The 17337-nt window shown below is 39.8% G+C and overlaps 1 protein-coding gene across 3 annotated transcripts in view; it reads right to left on the reverse strand.

Moving 5' to 3' along the window:
• Positions 1-5603: 5603 nt before the first annotated feature.
• Positions 5604-17337, reverse strand: part of LOC140464662 (ubinuclein-1-like) — an 81313-nt gene continuing 69579 nt past the window's right edge. For all 3 annotated transcript variants that reach the window (XM_072560026.1, XM_072560025.1, XM_072560027.1), the window contains 3 exons: positions 15913-16183; positions 8794-8883; positions 5604-7600 (listed from right to left, as the gene is read on the reverse strand). In XM_072560026.1, coding sequence (XP_072416127.1) covers positions 7548-7600; positions 8794-8883; positions 15913-16183 — 414 coding nt within the window. In that variant the 3' untranslated portion in view covers positions 5604-7547. The remainder of the gene's footprint in view (positions 7601-8793; positions 8884-15912; positions 16184-17337) is intronic.

Raw genomic sequence — 17337 nt, forward strand, 5'->3', positions numbered from 1 at the left:
TTATGTCACTGGATCCCTGCTGCTAAGCAACAGTACACTTCTCTTTTTTTAAATATACTGAACTGTTCACCTCAGGGGTTTATACCATATTCAGATTACTGTGATCAGCTCTGGGGCATCACATCTATGTAAGGATATACTTGCTATAGAGGGACTGCACTGTAGATTTGCCTAAAAGATTCTGAGGTCCAGGGGTTAAAGTTGCAAAGAACAATTATACTAATCGGGCTATATTGCTTGGAATTCAGAAGATTACAAGGTGATTAATTCAAAGCTTTCAAGATATTAAGGGGAACAAAACAAATGAGTGGAAGCTCAACTGTAGCTTTCCTACTGATTGCAGAATCTAGACTGGGGACAGTTTTAAAACCAATACCAGATGATCCTAATGCAAAACTAAGAAATTCATTTATCTGCAAAGACTTCTACGATAGAAAATTTGGACCTTCTCGGTAAATGACAATTGATAAAAGATCAATTGTTAATCCATAAACTAAAATGGATAGATTTTTGTTACCCAAAGGTATGAAAGGTTGGGGTAAGAAAGGGTAAATAGCGAGGTATTTATCACCACATTCGTTATTCGGCCCATCCCTATTTGCCCAGAGGGCAGTTTCGAGTCATCCACATTGCTGTGGTCTGGAGTCACATGGGGGCCAGATCAGATAAAGATGGCAGTTTCCTTCAATAAAGGATATTAATGATTTCTGGCTGTAATAGCTGCTCCTTTTTTTTTGTGTGGTATTTTAGGTGTTGGAGGTGATTTTCTCCAATTCCAGGGGCAGCAATTACTGATTTATATGCTGTTGCATTGTTTTGGACCTTGGGGGAAAAAAAAGTCAAAACAGCAGAAGTTGTAAAAGGGAGAGAAACACTCAAAGGAAGCACATGGTGGAGGTCAGTGAAGGAGAGAAAGAGAAACTGACCCCAGAGTGTATCTGCAGAGTTACTGCCTTTGCTGTTGAATTTATGTATCGCTCGACATCAGAGTGAGTCTGCGAAAACTAACAAACCGTGAAATTCGCAACTAATCTTGGAGGAACCTGTTTGGGAAAGGTCACAGCACAGAAATGGATAAGTGGATATTTAAATATGGCCTTACAGTAAGTCTGCAGTAGTGAGTAGAGCAGGTTCTTTTTTGATTATATGTTTTATTGAGATATGTCTCTTGATTAAACTTAAAATTTAAGCCAGAAGTATTAATTTAACCTGGAGCAGTGTTTTGTAAAGGAATAAGACGGTGCTATTTTCTGGGTCTGTAGATTGAAAGCAGCAAAAATGGCCTTTAGTAGAGTGATATGCTCTTCTTGTCAGATGTGGGAGTTTAGGGAGAGTTTACAGGTTCCTGAGGATTATATCTGCAATAAATGCCAATGGTTGCGAATCCTTTCGGATAGAGTGGATCGGTTGGAGAGACAGTTAGAGGAAATGAAGAATTTACAACAGCAAGGGAATGTGATGGATGGTAGTTTATAGGAAGAGGGAAAAGTCGCAGATTCAGTCACATAGCTGGATTAATTCCAGGAAAGATAAGAGAGGTCAGTAGTTAGTGCAGGAGTCTTCTGTGGCTAACCCTATTTCAAAGAAGTATGCTGTATTGGAAAACGTAGGGGGTGATGCATTCTCAGCATGAACAGCCAAGTTTCTGGTATTGATCCTGGCTCTAAAGCTCACAATGAGGGGTACATTGTGTTCCAAGAGATCAATTGTGTTAGGGGACTCTAGTCCGAGGTACAGACAGATGTTTCTGTGGCCAGCAGCGAAAAATCAGTGTGTTGCTTCCCTGGTGCCAGGATCAAAGATGCCTCAGAGAGGGTGCAGAATGTTCTCAAGGGGAAGAAGGGCCAACAGAAGGTCATTGTACACATTGGAACCAACGATATAGGAAGCGAAAAGGTTGAGATTCTGAAGGGAGATCACAGCGTTAGGCAGGAATATAAAAAGGAGGTCGAGTAGTAATATCTGGATTACTCCCGGTGCTATGAGCTAGTGAGGGCAGGAATAGGAGAATACAGCCGATGAATGCATGGCTGAGGAGCTGGTGTGTGGGAGAAGGATTCACATTTTTGTATCATTGGAATCTCTTCTGGGGGCAGAACTGAACTGCGCAAGGACAGATTGCACCTAAATTGGAAGGGGACTAATATACTGGCAGGGAAATTTGTCAGAGCTGCTGAGGAAGATTTAAACTAGTAAGGTGGGGGGTGGGACCCAGGGAGATAGTGAGGAAAGAGATCGATCAGAGACTGGTACAGTCGAGAACAGAAGCGAGTCAAACAGTCAAGGCAGGCAGGGACAAAGCAGTGAACAAGACAGCACTGATAAATTAAACTGCATTTATTTCGATGCAAGGGGCCTAACAGGGAAAGCAGACGAACTCAAGGCATGGTTAGGAACATGGGACTGATATCATAGCAGGGATGGACAGGACTGGAAGCTTAAAGTTCCAGGATACAAATGATACAGGAAGGATAGAAAGGGAGGAAAGAGGGGTGGGGAAGTGGCATTATTGATAAGGGTTGGCATTACAGCTGTACTGAGGGAAGTATTCCCAGAAATATATCCAGGGAAGTTATTTGGGTGGAACTGAGAAATAAAGGGAGTATCACTTTATTTGGATTGTTCCATAGACCTCCTAATAGTCAGCAGGAAATTGAGATACAAATTTGTAAGATCTCAGTTATCTGTAAGAACAATAGGGTGGTTATGGTAGGGGATTTTAACTATCCAAACATAGACTGGGACTGCCATAGTGTTAAGGGTTTAGATGGAGAGGAATTTGTTTAGTGTGAACAAGAAAACTTTCTGATTCAGTATGTGGATGTACCTACTAGAGAAGGTGTAAAACTTGACCTACTCTTGGGAAATAAGGCAGGGCAGGTGACAGAGGTGTCAGTGGGGGAGAACTTTGGGGCCAGCGACCATAATTCTATGAGTTTTTAAATCGTGATGGAAAAGGATAGACCAGATCTAAAAGTTGAAGTTCTAAACTGGAGAAAGGCCAATTTTGACAGTATTAGGCAAGAACTTTCAAAAGCTGATTGGGCACAGATGTTCGCAGGTAAAGGGACGGCTGGAGAATGGGAAGCCTTCAGGAATGAGATGAGAATCCAGAGAAAGCATATTTCTGTTAAGGTGAAAGGAAAGGCTGGCAGGTGTAGGGAATGCTGGAAGACTAAAGAAATTTAGGGTTTGGTTAAGAAAAAGGAGGAAGCATATGTCAGGATAGATTGAGTGAATCCTTAGCAGAGTATAAAGGCAGGAGGAGTATACGTAAGAGGGAAATCAGGAGGGCAAAAAGGGGACGTGAGATAGTTTTGGCAAATAGAATTAAGGAGAATCCAAAGGGTTTTTACAAATACATTGAGGACAAATGGATAACTAGGGAGAGAATAGGGCCCCTCAAAGATCAGCAAGGCGGCCTATGTGTGGAGCCACAGAAAAATGAATATTTTGCATCAGTATTTACTGTGGAAAAGGACATGGAAGATATAGACGATAGGGAAATAGATGATGGTGACACCTTGCAAAATGTCCATATTACAAAGGAAGTGCTGGACGTCTTGAAACGCATAAAAGTGAATAAATCCCCAGGACCTGATCAGGTGTACCCTAGAACTCTGTGGGAAGCTAGGGAAGTGACTGCAAGGCCTCTCACTGAGATATTTCTTTAATCAATAGTCAAAGGTGAGGTGCCGGAAGACTGGAGGTTGGCTAACGTGGTGCCACTGTTTAAGAAAGGTGATAAGGACAAGCCAGGGAACTATAGACCAGTGAGCCTGACCTCCGTGGTGGGCAAGTTGTTGGAGGGAATCCCGAGGGACAGGATGTACATGTTTTGGAAAGGACTAATTAGGTACAGTCAACATGGCTTTGTGCGTGGGAAATCATGTCTCATGAACTTGATTGCATTTTTTGAAGAAGTTACAAAGAGGATTGATGAGGACAGAGCAGTGGATGTGATCTATATAGACTTCAGTAAGGCATTCAACAAGGTTCCCCATGGGAGACTGCTGAGTAAGGTTAGATCTCACGGAATATTGGGATACAGAAGTGGCTCAAAAGGTAGAAGACAGAGGGTGGTGAGGTAGGGTTGTTTTTCAGACTGGAGGCCTGTGACCAGTGGAGTGCCACAAGGATCGGTGCTGGGTCCACTACTTTTCATCATTTATATGAATGATTTGGATATGAGCATAAGAGGTAGAAGTTTACAGATGACACAAAAATTGGAGGTGTAGTGGACAGCAAAGAAGGTTACCTCAGATTACAATGGGCTAAGTCGTGGCAGATTGCATTTATCTGAATTAAACTCTAAGTGCTGCATTTTGGGAAAGCAAATCTTAGCAGGACGTATACACTTAATGATAAGGTCCTAGGGAATGTTGCTGAACAAAGAGACCTTGGAGTGCAGGTTCTTAGCTCCTTGAAAGTGGAGTCACAGGTAGATAGGATAGTGAAGGTGGCGTTTGGTATGCTTTCCTTTATTGGTCAGAGTATTGAGTACAGGAGTTGGGAGGTCATGTTGCGGTTGTACAGGACATCGGTTAGGCCACAATTGGCATATTACGTGCAATTCTGGTCTCCTTCTTATCGGAAAGATGTTGCGAAACTTGAAAGGATTCAGAAAAGATTTACAAGGATGTTGCCAGGTTTGGAGGATTTGAGCTACAGAAAGAGGCTGAACAGGCTGGGGCTGTTTTCCCTGGAGCGTCGGAGGCCGAGAAGTGACCTTATAGAAGTTTACAAAATCATGAGGAGCATGGATAGGATAAATAGGCAAAGTCTTTTCCCTGGGGTTGGGGAGAACTAGAGGGCATAGGTTTAGGGTGAGAGGGTAAAGATATAAAAGAGACCTAAGGAGCAAACTTTTTTACACAGAGGGTGGTACGTGTATGGATTAAGCTGCCAGAGGAAGTGATGGAGGCTGGTGCAATTGCACCATTTAAAAGCATCTGGATGGGTATATGAATAGGAAGCCTTTGGAGAGATATCGACTGGGTGCTGGCAACTGGGACTAGATTGGGTTGGGATATCTGGTCAGCATGGACGGGTTGGACTGAAGGGTCTGTTTCCGTGCTGTACATCTCTAGGACTCCAGATGGGTTTTTCCAAAAATCAGCAATGGATTCATGGTCATCATTCAATTCTTAATTCCAGGTATTTAATGAATTCAAACTCCACCATCTGCCATAGCTGGATTTATACTCAGGTCCCCAGAACATTATCTGGATTTTGGTGTTAACAATCTAGTAATTGGCCATCACCACCCGCCAATGATCTCACTGAATGGTGGTACAAGCTCAAGGAGCTGAGTGACCTACTCCTGTTCCTCTGTTCAAAGTTAATCCAGGCGTTCTGCGTGATCTAGTAATTATTTTTAACTAACTAATTTGTCAAAGTTCATTTAACTCTGGCAAAAACAGACAAAAAGTTACAACAAAATTGGTACTTTTTTTTAAAAAAAAGCACCAGAGATGATAAACACATTGCTAAAAGAATGACTGCTGCAAACATATTAAAGCTCTTAAAGACTGTTCAAATAAACTTTCAATAATGCAAACAAGTAGTATTCTCCAGAAAAATGATAAAAGCATCGACTCCAGTTTTGTCCAAAATTTTCTAGTTTATTGACATCTGTGTGCAACAGAAACAACCAACTCCTTGTCCTGCAGCAAATACATACACAAGTCTCAAATAAAACAATATACAATGAAGCACCATCATTCAAAATAATGTCTATTTTAATTAAAACAAATTGAACTTACTAGCACATCACAATTTACAGAGTTTGAGAATGATTATACAATTTCAAGTAGAGCTAAACTTCATTAACACAAAATCAGATCCAGCAATTTTCAAGTCCTGAGTTTCTGTAGAACATTTATTATGCCTGGGAGTCACTCTAGTATCAAATATGACTGGAGCACTCCAGAAATGAAATGTCATTTTGCTTAAAAATCTTGTGAAAAATGTCAAAAAAAATCTTTCAAACCATCTGCCCGTGACCATGTTCCACAAGCTTACTTCATCTTGCATGAAAAAATCTTTGGCTTCTCTGCCGCCATGGTTCTCATTAATCAACGAGATTGTGCCAAATTATGAACCATAGGTGAATTCTCCTTTTTAAAAAAAAGTCACTTCCCAAATCCTGTAGTTTATTTTCCTTTTTTTTAAAAAATATAAATAGTAAGGTTAGTGTCGTACAGGGATCAAGAATACATGAAATCTCAGCACGTACTTTCCATCTTCTCTACTACAAGGAAAGGCACTGCAATTGTATTACTCTTACTATCAGTATCTTTTACAATACTGCATATAGTTATCATTACAAACAGCTAAATGATACTTGTCAGGGGCCAAACCCAAAGGTCATGAGTGCACCTTTGTTCCTGGGTTCACAATAACTCAAGGAGCTGTAAGAGTACATGACTGAGATTAATGGCTTTCTTTCTGTTTACTGCTGGACACCAGACCAAGTTGATCAGTACTAGTTGCTACTAAGTTGCAACTGAGATGGTTAATATTGATACCCAAAGCAAATTCTTTGATATTAGTCTTTTCCCTTGAATCACTTATTAACTCATCACAGTTCTGTTTTTTTTTATATTCCACATTCTCTTGTGCTAGATACATATCTTTCCTATTAGCACAGTAAAGTCACAACAGTGTCACAGGAATTGTGGTCCTGCTCACAGTGCACCAGCGAAGCAGAACACTACATTGTATAAATCTTCCTTGAAAATAATTCGCCATTACAGGCAATAAATAGCAATTTAACTTAATTTTTTTTCTTTTTAATTCATCCAATGCATAGTGCTCTGAAGAACTCTACACTAACTTGAACATCTTTTAAAAACAGAAAACTCCAGTAGAGTTTGGCTGTGTCAAATAGAGCTAAATAATTTCTATCCTGCTTATCCTGAATCTATTTGAATTCACCCCACCTCCACAAAACATGCGTCAGAGAGACAAGCCCATCCCCACCACCACCTGCCTGTGTCTGAGATAATGCTGCTGCGTCTGTACACATTTCAAGTTGTTGTCGGAAGAAAATGCAAAAGCTTTAATTAAGCCCATTTCTGAACACAGGATTATTTGTTAATGGATAAAACAGAATATGAAAACAAACCTAAACACTCTAGCTGCCTTAAATTTCTGGAATGCACTGCATAAAAGTTTGCTCTAATGACCACCCCCGACCATGTCAATATTAAAAGTGTTCTTGCATAGGCATTCAGTGGAAGATACTTTTCAGTATGCTCTGAATCTAAGCAGACACAAGACCAACTTGAAGCTCTCCAAGCTATCCACCTAGCCATCCTGGCACTCTTGCCACTGAAGCAAGCCCTTCACATTTGTCAGTCTCAAAAGGTACGCAGCAGGTTTAACCAGTGTCCTTGCCCCCAGGAGTAAAAGGGTGCAATTAATCCGTAAACAACAGCAACTGCAAGGTTGGTCATTCAGCCCAGCAGCTCGGCTGTTCCCTCTGATCTTGCTGCAACACCACCACAGCATTAGCTTGCTTTGACTGTGCTTTGTGACAGAACTCACTGCATTTTGCGCTGCATGCTGGAAGCTTCCCCGTGGATTTTGTTGCCATCTGTATTTGGAGGAAAGGTAGGGGGGGGGAAAAAAAAATCAGTTTTGATCAATATTAAAGATATCCTACACAGACAGAAACAAAAAGTTCAGAGAGGATTTGGGCCTTATACAGATGCTGAAAGATGCATTGTTCCAACTGAATTTGGTCTTGAGCAAGCTGAACAAACACAGCTTCTTCTAATATCTAAACTAAATTTCAGAAGCACCCCCACTTCTGTAAGATATATTGTACCAGTCATCTTTCCTAGAACTCTAATGAATAGACACTACAGTGTGTGTTGTGCTTTGGTTGAAGACAGACCTAGAAATCTCAAGCTCATCATGAACAATCTTAGAGCAAGTACAGAAGTGAGGTGTTCATTCTTAGATGCATTTACTTGTTGGGGAAAGGATCAATTTTGTAGAAATTTTATTCAAACTGATGTAAATTTCAAGATTTTAGAATGCCTATTTGAGTTGGCACTATACAAGTATTGGTGCTGCTCTCACAGATGAGAACAAGAACTGAGCTTAGCAACTTTTCCGGCAGCGTTAATTACAATTCCTAGTTTTTACTGAAGCTACTCACATTCTGCAAACCATATAATGCTTTCCTAATCAGCTATATGGACTGATGTGCACATAAATATATGCATGTTTTGTTTGAAGAGTGAATGCTGTAGATGATGTAACTCTAAAATGAGCAGATTAATTAACATGAAGTCTGGGACAACAACCTTCATTAGATCTGCAAGTCTTGAAAGTTAGTTCTTGCATCGTTATACCTTGGAAGATGGGTCCCTCTAAAACTACCTCATTTTGTCACTCAGTGGTTTAATTCAAGCATTGTACTTAAATTGTGAGACTTTTAACTTTGTACACCCCAGTCCAACACCAGCATCTCCAAATCAAAATTCAAGGGAAGACAAAATCACAAACTATACCAGAAAACACAAAACAAACTAAAATTATAATTACAATCACTAAATAACCAGACTTTGTCCCTTAAAATTTTCTGCACCTTGCCACATAACATCCAGATTCAGATTGTGGGTAGAATTAAGAAAAATAATTCAAGAATAAAAGGCAAAAGTGGCAAAAATTTACATAAATTTACCTTCACTAAAATAAAAGTGAGGCATGACAGAAATGTATCCAGTATCCTAATGGGTTATGCAGATGCGAAGAGATACAAGTGACATGCTGTATTACCTTGAAGAGACTGCTGTATGTGGGTGGGTAAAACTGCATGTGGAAGCTGCACAGCATGGTGAGGGGTTGTGTGTAAGCCAGCAAAAATACCTAGAGGATGGAGAAAGAGAAACAAAGAGCTGATTGGGGAGAGTGGAAAGCCACAGGTTTGAACATGACAGCATGCAAATCAGTGTTTAGTTATTTCAGTACAACTGGCTGCAACAATTAATACAATCGCCGATTTTTAAGATGGGAAAGGCATTTGCTGGAAAATGCCATTAGTATTGCACAGTGTATCAATGGCTGTGTAAATGCCAAATGGACAGCTGAGAGACAAAGACAGTGGGAAACTTTAAAAAGGACAACCAACCCATCAATCATTAAACAAACCACCCAATGATAATTTAAAACTATTCCTCAATTGTTCTCCACTGCATTTCCACAACGAATGGTTCAACAAGTTTTGGATGTAGGTTTGCTCGCTGAGCTGAAAGGTTCATTTCCAGACATTTCATTATCTTTCTAGGTAACATCTTCAGTGGACCTCAGGCGAAGCAATGCTGAAAATTCCTGCTTTCTATTTAAATGTTTGGGCTTCTTTGGGTTGGTGATGTCATTTCCACACCACAGGAAATGACAACCAAGAAACAGTAGAGTGTGCCCTCAATTGGCACTGAAATGCCAGTCTAAATTGTTGTGGTCAATTCTCTGGAGTAGCACTTGAACCCAGAATCTTCTGACTTGAGGCGAGTGTGCTTCCAAATGAGCCACAGTTAACATTCAATACATTGAGCAATACGTAAATTAATTCAATTTCAGCTTCTTAGCTCCCCACACACAGCAACTTCTTGAAAAAGCATTTCTTTGCCACATTTGATAAGGCAGTTACTTTTTGCTCAGGGTATTACAACTGCACAGATGAACATAATCTTCAAGATTACCACATCTACTCACACAATTACTTTTACTTTTTATCAATTTTCAGAGATCTGTTCCTCCTGAAGAAACCTTGGATTTAAGTTCATGGAATTCCCTGTGCCAATACTATAAGTAAAAAGACAGGTGACTTTATCTACAGTGGTTACCGCTGGCTAAGGCAGCATTTGCTGCCTATCCACCACTGAGGTGATGTTCAGTGAGCTGCTTTCTTGAACTACTGCAGTCACATGCTGCAGGTTCACCAACAGTGCAGTTAGAAAGTGAGGATATTGACACTGCAACAGTGAGGAATGGCATGGGGCTCGGAGGAAAACTTGCAGATACCGTTCCACACAAGCACTCCTTTGAGATAGAAGTCATGGACTAGAAAGGTGCTGTTGAAAATGACTTGACAAATTGCTGAATTGTATCAAGTATACAGTGTACTCTATTACCTCTACTTGGTGGCAGCAAGGGAATAAATGTTTATAATTTCCAGCAATCACTTGATATTTACTAGAATATTTGTTCGACATTCGCCAACGCAGTCAGCTAGTCATAAGTGAGGATTTAATGTTTGTAAATGCCAACCAAATGAACAGATATTTACAACAGATGCAAAATAAAACATGATTTTGGAATTCTGAGGTAATGCAAGTAACTATTCTAACTGTAGGTTCTTTTGGAAATATGTAGAAATGGTGTATTCATCAATAGTGAAACTACTTGTTGAGAACACTATAGACAACAATGAAATATCTCCTCTGCTTGTAAAAATGTTTTTAAAAAGCCATGTGCTGAAGAGATGTACTATGAAAAGTTACAGGAAAATTTAAAATTGAAGTCATGAATTTAAACTCATTTATCAGAGGAAATCTTTTACTGTAGCACTAGATTTTAAGCCTGATCCAAGAATCTTTAGATTTTGGAAAACTTCAAAAGATATTCCTCTGCAACACTCTTTTCAAAGAGAAATGGAGACATTAAGATAGGCTAGTTAGCTAAATATCTGTCATTGGGGAAAAAAATTAGTGCCTGTTATAAAGATGTAACTGCAGACCATTTAGAAGTGCATAATATAACCAAGCAGAGTCAGCATGGCTTCATGAAGGGGATAGCAGCCTGATAAATAATTCAAACAATGTCATAGGTAGGATAGATAAAAGATAACCAATAGATGTAATACATGTGGATTACCAAAAGGCATTCGATAAGGTATTGCACATGTGGCTACACAAAACCACAGTGTGTTGGGAATAGAAAACGGGAATGGATGGAAATTGGCTAACTGATAGAACACAGAGGGAGACGAGGGATCTAATTTTCAAAATGATAAGTTGTAACTAGTGGAACACAACAGAGATCAATAATGGGGCCACAATTATTTACAGAAGTGATTTAGATGAAGGAAAGTTTTGTTGATACAAAAACAGGTGGCAAGGCAATTGGTGAAGATGACAGTCTACAAGGAATAAAGACAGATTCAGTGAGTGGGCAAAAAGCTTAGCTGATGGACTATAATGTGAGAAAAATGAGAAGTTGTGCATTTTGGTAGGAAGAGAGGAACTGATATTTAAATGGAGGAAGACTACAGAAAGCTGCTGTTAGTTCTCATGCATGAATCACAAAATGCTAGCACACAAGTTCAAAGGATGAGAGGGAAGGCAACTGATGGTGGCTTTCACTACAAAATGAATGGAATATAAAAATAAAGAGGTCTTGCTAAAACTATGCAAGATACTGGTTAAACCACACAGAATATTATGAATTTTTTAAAAATTCCATTACGAAAAGATGACACACTGGCATTGGAGACAGCTCAGAAAATACTTACTAGGTTGATCCTGGGCATAGAGGGATTCTTCTGAAGAGTTTCAGTAGGTCCTCTAAGCTGCCAAAAATCTACAAGCACTTACAATTTCCTTTTGATCAATAACAAGTTAGAAGCTCACTCCTTCAGTAACAACAAATACTGGGATCAATAGAGTTCAATTTAGCAGCTAAACATACAAGATTCAATGGGGACTTGACAGGTTAGACACAGAGACTTTCCTCTTGTGGGAGAGCCTAGAGCCAGAGGGTACAATCTGAAAAGGGTCACATTTTTGAAGAGGAATGTCTTCCCTCAGAGGGTAGTGAATCTATCGATTCTTTTCTGTAAAGGGGTATACGGGCTTGGTTGTTTAGTATATTCAAGGCCAAGAGAGACAAAGTTTTAATAGGGGGAACAAGGGATTAGGGAATAAGGAAGGAAAGTGGAGTTGAGGATTATCAGATCAACCATGAGCTCACTGAATGATGGAACAGGCTCAATGGTTCAAATGACCTGCTTCTGCTCCTATGTCTTATGGTTGACTATATTTCTTTATTTAGTCAAGATTTAGTTTTCAGATTGAAAGTTATGGAGTAGCAAAACACTGTATTTAATACTATAACTAAGGACAGTTTATGAATGAATTAGTTTTTTATTCAGTGTGATTTAAAACTACAAAATACTAATGTTCAAACCTATATTGAGACAAAAAATTAAAACGAGCTAAAACCTGTAACAAAGACAGAAGTTGCAGGTCTGACAGCATATGTGAAAAGAAATCAAAGTTAACGTTTCAGGTTCGGTGACCTCAGAACAGTTCTGAGGAAGGGTCACCAGACCCAAAACATTAACTTTGATTTCTTTTCACAGATGCTGCCAGACGTGCTGAGCTTTTCCAGCAACTGTCTCTGTTTTTGATTTACATTTGCAGTTCTTTTTTTTTGAAAAAGTGAAAAACCTGTTTTGCTTTTATTTATTTTAGCTTAGTTGTGAGATCTGATATGTTGCTCATAGATGTGGTTTTTGCTAATTTGAAAATGCACCCAGCAGCAACTAATATGACAAGATTAATCTTCCTGTGGCTACTGTAATCATTTCTTGCTAAATTTTGCGTAGCTATTTATTTGTGGAAATAAGAGTCACATTTCCACCTTGTAACATTGGGGAGAGTGGCAGCAGGCAGTGACAGGAGCCAAACAATCGGGCCAACATTCCTCTATAGTGTAAATGCACAATGTTAGAGGAGGGCAGCCAAACACACTCCAAAGTCAGGAGCTTCCACATGAGAGAATCATTACAGTAATGCCTGACTGGACTAAAAGATAAGCGATGGAATGGAATTTGATTTTTAAAATGTTACAAGGTAACTCCTGACCTGGGGGATTGACTTTCTCTTTCTGACTTGTCAAATGCCCACCAAATCAAATGCGTGCCCCCTCAACTCAGACATTATCTATACCAGGATGTTTTCAATAACAATGGATTTTCAGATCCGGAAACTCTTCAAGAGCACAACATTCCAGAGTCAGGTTATCTAGCGTTTCAAATGATTTCTGCACAAGCTCATCCAATGGCTCTTAGCAGAAATAGTCTCTTAACTGACCTCTACATGATCCAAAGTTTAGTAAACAGCAATTAAGCTTGGTGACCTTAAAGGAATACGCACCCATACTTCTGACCAAGTGTGAGAAATGTCACAAACAGCTTGTTAACAAAACATGCAAACAGCATATCAGAATGCCTTAACACCACATTTCAAAACATACTAAGTACAAAACAATACCTTTTTAAAAGAACAGGAAGCAATTCATGTTGTATCTCGTGTCCTCCTCTAATCTGCCAAAAATCTACAAGCACTTACAATTTCCTTTTGATCAATAACAAGTTAGAAGCTCGCTCCTTCAATAACAACAAATACTGGGATCAATAGAGTTCAATTTAGCAGCTAAACAATACAGCCATATCCTTAGCTAAATTTTACCTGACAGTAAGACTGAGAGATCCATTAGCTAATAGGTAAGGTTTTATAGGTAAAATAGGTTTAGAATAGGTGAAAATAGGTTAAGAATTTAAAATCACTTTTGAAAGATTATGATGAAATATTGTTGTTAGAGATCTTTAATCATAGATCACATGATTTTTCTAGGTTGTAAAGCAAAATCAACACGTCAAAAGAGTTTTAACTCAAGTGCAGAGGGGAGAGCAGGCAAAGCTATTCAAGATGGTGACACTGGCATAATAGGCCCATCTGCATTCTTTTCTTCCCCTGTTGCTTTCGTTTTTTCCTATTTTGCATCTTTTCTTCAACTTCCTGACGTTGGGAAGCTAGAGCAGTATGGCAGTGACCAGAGTGGGGACTTCTGGAATGAGTGGCAAGGCGTCAGCCGCAGCGATAGTACAGCAGGGACTCCTAGCTGTGGCAGGCACAGAGTAGAGATCTGGAATCATTTTGGGGACCCCGGATGAAGATGAATTCTATTGAAGTACTATCTTTTCACTCTTTTGTACCTCAAAATGGCGCCAGAATGTGGTGACTGACCACTTTTCATTGTCTCTCTCTCTCTCTAGATATGTGTGACAACAAGTCATTCATTCATAACTATTTGATGCTCATCATCGGTCACTGATAATGATGTAATATTCTATTGTCCTGAAAGACAGAAGTGTCACACATTTGAAAACAGTGAACTTGCTCAAACAAGCTCTACTTGTATTTTCAGTACAAGACTGAATGCCTTTTTCTAAAAAGTGAAAAAAAGTCAAGTATGAACCAGTTACTATCTGTAAAAATGCATCTAGGATTGAAAGCAATGGCTCCAACTGAACAGTCCATCAGGACAAAGTAGCCTGTGTGATAGTTACCCCATTCGCCAGGTTCATTCCTTTTACTATGAGGAAAAGGTGGCAGCAGTGCATAAAGGGCACTGTAGCAACTCCTTGCTAGTACTTTCAGCCTACCATGTCTAAAACCTTGAAGAACAAGGACAGTAAATTTACAGGAACACCAGCATCTGCAAGTTCCCCTCATGCACCATCCTCACAGAACTACACTCATTGTCACTCCTTCACTGTTGCTGGATCAGAAGTGGAACTTCCTAACAGCACGGTGGATGGTTCTTACGTCATAAATTGCAACAGTTCAATTTAACAGCTCACCACCATCTTCGCCAAGACAATCACAGGGGTGTGCAAAGTACTTACATCACATGAACAAAGCAGCTGAATATATTCAAGTGCACAATCAAATTGGGGATGCGCAAAAGGCCAGAATTGGAGCAGCGCAATTATTGTAGAGATGTGGGGCTGGATGACAGTAGAGAAACAGAGGAGCAAGGCCATGCAGGGATTTCAAACGAATGATGAGAATTTTAGAATGGGTATGTTACTTAATCGGATGATGGGTGTACAGGACTTGGTAGGAGATACAAGCAGCAGTGTTTCAGGTGACCTCCATTTACAGAGGGTTGATTGTTTGAGGCTGGCTATAGAAGGGGGTTTGCACAGTCAAGTCTAGAGATAACAAAAACCTGGAAGGGTTTCAGCAGGTGAGCTGAGATATTGGAGTTGGGCAATGTTACAAACATGAAAATAAGAGGTCTTAATTGTGTGGTCAGGTGATCATCTTAGGGTCAAATATGATGTCACAGCTGACAGTCTGCTTCAGTTTCAGACTGTTATCAAGGAGAGGGATGGATGAAGTCAGTGGCTTGGGAACAGAATTAGGTTAGGGTCTGGAGACAATAGTCATGTGGCCCTTTACTTAGGGGTAAGTCTTTGCTCATTTAATGCTAGTCTGTCAATGTAGAAAATAAACTGGTGGTTTAAGCCCATAAAGCAAGCTGAGGTATCTTCAGCAGAAGATATTAAAACAACAAATAATTGTACCTAAACGGACTTTGTCAATGATTTGAATATGTTAATACCGACAGTCTCTTTGGGGAAAAGTAGCTAGGGGTTACTGAAGGACAGGAATCAACAATGGCACATCATTAATGCAGCTGAAAATGTGTTGCTGGAAAAGCGCAGGTCAGTCAGCATCCAAGGAGCAGGAGAATCGACGTTTCGGGCATGAGCCCTTCTTCAGGAATCTGATCTCCAGCATCTGCGGTCCTCACTTCCCCCACATCATTAATGCACACTTGAGTTTAGCATAGGTCTAGTTCAAATAAGTCACTTTTTTCAAGTGAAATAATTAACACTTACCTTCAAAAGACTCATTTTCTAAACAAGAAATAGGAACAAATTTTAAACAGAATAATTATTTCTCAACTTGTGCAATGCTGAAGGAAATAATACTTCTACACTTATTCTTGTCAATGATCTTGAATAATTGTGATCAATGGGATCTCTAACAACTAGGATGACTCTTGATTCACTCTCCAAAAACTCCAGAATTTACAACTTACTATGTGCAAGGCCATGGTGGAATGTGCCCGGGGCAGGTCCCGTGACTATTGCATCTGTTGATACAGCAGATTTTGGTGTCGAGTCTGAGCCTAAAGTTAAAACCGTAGGAAAAGTAAAGTGCATAGGAACAATGCCTGGCATCATTCCAAGTGAAGCTTGGCTCAGAGTTGCTGAAGTTATTTTCTGGTTTGCTGTATTAAAGGAAGGTGACAGAAGACTCAAAGACGGAGAGCTGGCAAGCAAGGCTCCTCCTGTGGTAGCCTGTAGAGACTAAAGACAGAAAATATCAACGTAAATGACAATTTTAAATCAGTACTTAAAATTTTAATTGGCACATAATCTGGATCACATACCACTATTTTGCTAGTTTGAAAGTAGTGTGATAGCACCATTACTTAAAATATAAATGTGTCAACCAGCAATTAAGTAAATATATTTCTTGTTAGTATTGAAGACCTTTCGGCCACGGTTATTAGGTTTATAAAGCAAAGGGCCACATTAAAGATCAATTAGATAGAGAGATAGTGCTGTCATCAGGTCATTAAACTGTTCATCTATAAACAAAAACAAAAATTGCTGGAAAAGTTCAGCAAGTTTGGCAGCATCTGTGGAGAGAAACCCTCTTGCTCTCTCCCACACTTGCACTGGAATTCTACACAAGGGTGCACCCGAAGCTCCCCTTCCCCAGATAATCGCTCCCACATTGTCCTGTATAGGGCAAAGATGGAATTTGTCAACAAGTTGTTTGAGACACTGGGTGTGCGCTTGTGGGGCTGCGTGTGTGTGTGCTATCCCCTGAGCAGACAAGTGTGTGTCTGCTCAGAAACAAACCCCAAGACAGACAGGGAGGAGCATGGCAGGCAGAGCAAGGAAAATGGAAATTGCAGAAAACTCAAGCCCCAGAGGAGGGGTATTGAATCAATTAACTGAATAATCAATTATCCGAACGAAATATTGCCGCCCATCACATTCAGATAATCACAGTTCCTCTGTATTTGCAATCTATCAAACGTTTACTCACTTGCTTAACTTACCTTGGTTTTGTCTGCAGACTGTTGTTTTCTCACCTACTTTTGCATCACCTGCAAACTTGGCAATAGTACGTTCACTTCCCTTACCCAAACCATTTTAATATATATTGTTCATAATTGTGACCCCAGCACTGATCTCTATAGGAATCTTAGCGAGGTGATGAGGACAAGGGGAGGGAGGGAACTCCAGATCCTGGGGCTTAGGCAATAGAAAAGCACAGCCCACAAATTGTGGAGCATTAATAATTATAAATAAATGAGATCAGAATTACAGAAATGTAATAATATGGAAGGTTGTAGGGTTGGAGGAGATTATAGAAAAAGCTAAGAATATGTAAGCTACAGAGGAAACTGAAAACTAGGTGTCAATATCAGTCAGCAATCACGATCAAG

This window comes from Chiloscyllium punctatum, chromosome 40 (assembly GCF_047496795.1).
Source record: "Chiloscyllium punctatum isolate Juve2018m chromosome 40, sChiPun1.3, whole genome shotgun sequence".
NCBI classification, from domain to species: domain Eukaryota; kingdom Metazoa; phylum Chordata; class Chondrichthyes; order Orectolobiformes; family Hemiscylliidae; genus Chiloscyllium; species Chiloscyllium punctatum.